Below are 4,914 nucleotides of genomic sequence, written 5' to 3'. Positions count from 1 at the left end.
GAGAGAGAAAGAAAATGAATAAATATCTCTCTAGGAAGGAATGAGTCCAACTACCAGCCTAGCCCAGGGGAATGTTGATTCTCAGAATGACATAGGAGGGAAAGCAAAGCCTGGAAGCCACAGATGTGGTCCAGATGTCTGGCCCATGGTGGGCTGTACACTCCAGAGTGACAACAGTCTTTCTCAGGGGAGTCAAAAGAAGGTGGAGATCTGCAATCCTCTTGACCACAGGGTCTATCTGTGTTGTCGGGGGCTTCTCAAATCGCTGGAAATTGTCTCTAAAATTAACAGGGATATTTTTGTTCCTGGGGACAAGGACAGAGCATTCGCCAAACACTCAAAGGCGTCTGTGATCCCAAAGCAACAAGGAACCACTGAAACTGACCGAGCCCTCTCCACCCAACGCCTACACAGCCGCAGTCCTCGTTTTAGAACCCCCAGAATGAGGGAACTGGACCATATGATTTCTGGCATCTGTTCTATTGTCTTTATTGTTCTATGGCAGCCGGCACTAAAGATGTCCTCTAGGGTCCTTCTTCCTGCCCCAGTCCCAGGCTTGAACCTGCACCCACACACTCATTCCCAGAGAATGCCGGAGGCAGCAGTTGGACTGGGAAATGAGACAGAAATTTGCATTCATTCATTCATTCATTCATTCATTCTCTGAACAGATGTTAGATGAGGATCTAGTATGTGCCAGGGGCTAAGCCAAGTTCTGGGAATGGAGGGGTTAATGAATAAGAATAAGTAAACCATAGAACATTTCACAACCCAGTTGCTGGGTCCATTTGCTTGAGCTGAAATTGAAGTGCTACCATTTGACAGCTGTGTGGGCTTGGGCAGGGTGCTTCCCCTCTCTGGGCCTCAGATTGCTCAGAAGTAATAAGATAGCATCTACCACTGCATGAGGTTAGAATGAAGAACAGATGAGTTTATTACTGCAAGGAACAGAGCCTGGCAGACCTATAGTACCTCTTGAATGTGACTTCTTGTTATTAACCTGGTGAGGCAGATTGAAGCTGCACAAGCAAAAACGTGTAATAAGTGGTATGGGTGCAAAACTACTGGGTGCAAAGGAAGGACATGGCAGGGGAATAGGGGTTGAAGGGAGGGCATGGCTGGTGGCGGGACTGGCCTGGTTAAAGGCCTGGAGGGAGGCATGTCAGGGATGAGTGGTCCCCGGATGGGAAATTCTTGTCTGGGGAAGGAGGTCAGGCTGGAAAACTTCCAGGCTTATGTTTTAGAAGGAGAAAAAGAGGAAATGAGTTGAAAGTAGCCTGAAAGCACAGGATGCAGGGGTATGAGAGTGGGGAGGCAGCTCTCGGGTGCCATCCACAAATTAACCGAGGCCAAAGGTTTCTTTGCAGGTGGGAACCATGTCTCAGGCTGCCAAGGCCTCAACCACAGCTGCGGTGAACCCAGGGCAGGATAGCAAGGGGAAGGGTGCCCCGCCCCCAGGACCTGCCCCTGGCCCTGGTCCCGCCCTCACCCCAGCATCAGTGCCCATGCCCACTGCCAAAGTGGGGGACCTGCCTCCTGGGAGCTACAGGGTAAGGACCTGGGGGGGATGCTAGCTAGGCTTAGCCCTTGTGCTTCCTCCTCCCTCTCCCCTCCCCTTGCTAGTGTCCGACCTGCACAAGCACATGGTTAAAGTTTGTGAAGCAAGAAACAGAAGAAAATAAAGGCTGGTTTAGAAGCAGGAACCACCTGTCCCAGGTGATTCTCTAGAGGAGCAGGATGGCCTCAGACCCTTCTGAAAATTGTCCCAAGCAGTGGGTCAGTCTGCAAGGGTTCCTGGACAGCAAAGTCATCCAGTCCCCTGGGGTTGGGTTGGGTTTGGTTTCAACCTCAGGTGCACAGAACTGGGTCATTTCACCACCGTTGGTCTGGGACACTCTCTCATGCGGTCTAGGCATGGCCAGCTTTTATTATGTAATCACTTATTAAATTGTTCATTTTTATTCAATTTTTAATATGCACCTACAAACCCATCACGCATATTCAATACCAGGACTTGGTAAAAATCCTCTAACTTGAAAATGTCTCCCATGAACCCATCACCCTCCTCCCTTACTCAAGGCAACAGCCATCCTCACCCCTGTCTATCCTCTGCTTGCTTGCTTTTTAATGCATCCTTATGTATTCTTCCTTTAAAAGTATATATTTATAATTTATGTGTCTTTAACTTATTGAAATATGCTGTATATAATCATTCTGGGTTTTTCTCTTTTCACTCACTCTGAGATCTCTGATAGTCACCCATATTGTCGTGCATTGCTGTGGGTCATTTGTTTTGGCCATTATATAATATTTCAGAGTGTGACTGTCAATCCCGAGGACCAATTACGTGGTTGCTAGCTTTGCTCTGGGGAACAGTGTGGCCAAGATGTTCTTATCCATGTCTCCTGGGGTCACACATGCAGGATTCTCTTGGGCAGTCAAGTATAGAAGTGCTACGTCAAGGGTATGTGAACCTGCTCTTACAACTGGAAAAACTGAAGCTCAGAGAAAAACTACGCTTGCCTTGGTTCAAGTGAATGGCAAGGTTTTTCTAACTTTGTTTATTATCCACTTGTTGTGAGGCTTAGTGAGTGGAGAGGATTAGCCAATGCTCACACAGGGGCCCCTTCATTTAGGCCCCTCTGTTCGTGGTGGGTAGACTGGCAAGTGTTTCCTGAGCATCAGCTCTGTGGCAGGTGCTGGGGCTAGAGCAAGAGATAAAGAAATGGATCAACCCCATGCCCTGCCCTGCAGGAGCCCTTGGTCTTTGGAGGGGTTGTGTAAAGGGGGAGAGGGGTGCTCAGAGAGAGACCCAGAAGCAAAGCAGTGTGACTGTGTAGTGTGTTACTTGTACCACTGATGGTGTGAGCACAGTGGGGAGCACTTAATCAAGCCCACCTAGGTAAAGGGCATCAGGGAAGGCTTCCCGGAGGAGGTGATATCTGAGCCTAGAAAAGGACAGAGAACATGAGCTCCTAGATGGGGATGTGTTGTATAGAGGGCATTCCAGGCAGAAGGAACAGCACAGATAAAGGCCTGGTACAAAGATCCATCAGTTCCTAATAATGGTGCAGATATTAAGTTCAGAAATGAAGAGAAAGAATGACAGGGTAGTTTCGCAGACTTTGGCTCGTGGCACGCTCTCATGCGATCTGTGCACAGCCTGCTTTTATTTATATAGAGACTTAATGCCCTTTTTGACCTGGAGCCTCTCCAGTATGGAGGCACTCCACCTTCCTCACTCTGCCCCCCACCTTTGGGCATGGGGGCTTCTCTCCTCCAGTTGGTGGTCTTCGAGCAGGAGAACTTCCAGGGCCGTCGGGTGGAATTCTCCGGGGAGTGCTTGAACCTGGGAGACCGTGGCTTTGACCGAGTGCGCAGCCTCATCGTTACCTCTGGACCGTGAGTGTCGTGTGTCAGGGGCAAGGGAGGAACACTCCTGCAGACAGAATAAAATAGTAACAAATCGGGAGTAGCTGCCATTTACCCAGCACCTGCTTTGTGCCTGCTACCATGCTAACAAAGACACATGTATTATTTTCAGTCCTCATTTCAAACATAAGAAGGAGAAAAGGGAGCTATTATGCTCCTTCCCACTTTACAAATGAGGAAACTGAGGCTCGGCAAGGTGATTTCATTAGCGTGAGGTCACACTGACAGAAAGTCATCATTCTGGACTTCAGAGAAATGCTGCTTCTACTATAGGAGCCCTGCCCAACAATGAGGGTAGGAGGAGACCAAAGAGCCAAGTGTCCACTAGCTGTCCCCTCTCCGGGGCATCGAGCAGCCCTAAGAGTAATAATAAGCATCTGTGGAGCACCCACTAGGTGCCCAGCACCAACTGAGGGCTTTACCTAGATGACTGTAGAGTGCTGTGTGGGGGAGGGGCTATTCTTTTGCCCACTTGACAGATGGGGAAACTGAAGCTCGGAGCAGGTAAGTCCCTGGCCCAAGTTTCCTAGTGTGGAAAGTGTCAGAGGCTGTTTGAACTCAAGTAGATCAATTTCATTCACAACGCTTTTATCACCTGCTCCACAGCCTGCTCCTGGCTCTGGGCTTCTCTGGGCCTAGTGACCCCTGTATAAAGCAGGTACAATTGTCTTTTGGACAGTTGTCCCAGCTCCAGCCCATGTGAACTGAGGTCAGGGCACACAACAAGACCCACATGGCCCTTTTGCCTCTTATCTTCCCAGAGCAAACATCCCCAAGCAGTATGCTCAGACTCCATGCCCAGCATCCTGAGACTTTTTGCAGTACAAAGAGCAGAGATGGGCTTTGAGCTCAGACAGGCCTGGGTTCAAGTCTCAGCTCTCCCAGACCTTGCTCAGTCTCCAAGCCTCAGTTTTCTCATCTCTGATGTAGGGAGAATAGGTCCCTATCCACTACCCTCCACTGAATTATTCTGAGCCCTGAAGGAGATAATAATACATCATCGGCCTGGCACTTTGTGGGTGCCCAAACACAGCAAGTGACAATGGTGATTATTATCCCCGCCCCCCCATTGCCCTGTGAGTTTAGCTGAGTCGCCCTGGTGGAGTGTACAGGCCAGAGGGTGTGGGCGTGGAAGGGGTGTGGGGGGTGGGAGGTGAGAAAGGGGGCATGTCTGCCTCCTAGAGCCACCCCCCACCCCTGTGTGGTCAACATAGCCTCAGCCTACCCCTCCACCCTCCCTATCTTCACCTTCCCCCACACAGCCCCAAAGCCCAGCTGAGAGCAGAAGCTGCCGGATGTGGCCAGTTTGGGTTTTTAGGCTTTTTTCAGTACCAGTGACTCAAACCTAAAGTATTTCTCCTGAAACAAAAATGCAGCTGGTCTTTGGTGTATGCCCTGGAGCTGCACCCAATGGAAGGAGACAAGAGCCTATGGTCCAGAGCCCTTGGTCTATGTCAGGGCCAGCAGGGATGGAGGGAAAAT

The 4,914-nt window shown here is 49.9% G+C and overlaps 1 protein-coding gene across 1 annotated transcript in view; it reads left to right on the top strand.

The window, feature by feature from the left end:
• The first annotated feature begins 1,376 nt into the window (after positions 1-1,376).
• Positions 1,377-4,914, top strand: part of CRYBB1 (crystallin beta B1) — a 9,728-nt gene continuing 6,190 nt past the window's right edge. Inside the window, exons 1-2 of the mRNA XM_006904868.1 lie at positions 1,377-1,550; positions 3,284-3,402. Coding sequence (XP_006904930.1) covers positions 1,377-1,550; positions 3,284-3,402 — 293 coding nt within the window. The remainder of the gene's footprint in view (positions 1,551-3,283; positions 3,403-4,914) is intronic.

Source organism: Pteropus alecto, unplaced genomic scaffold, assembly GCF_000325575.1.
Source record: "Pteropus alecto unplaced genomic scaffold, ASM32557v1 scaffold190, whole genome shotgun sequence".
Classification (NCBI taxonomy): domain Eukaryota; kingdom Metazoa; phylum Chordata; class Mammalia; order Chiroptera; family Pteropodidae; genus Pteropus; species Pteropus alecto.
Note: the sequence above shows the minus strand (reverse complement) of the source record. Positions and strands in the feature narration are given on the sequence as shown.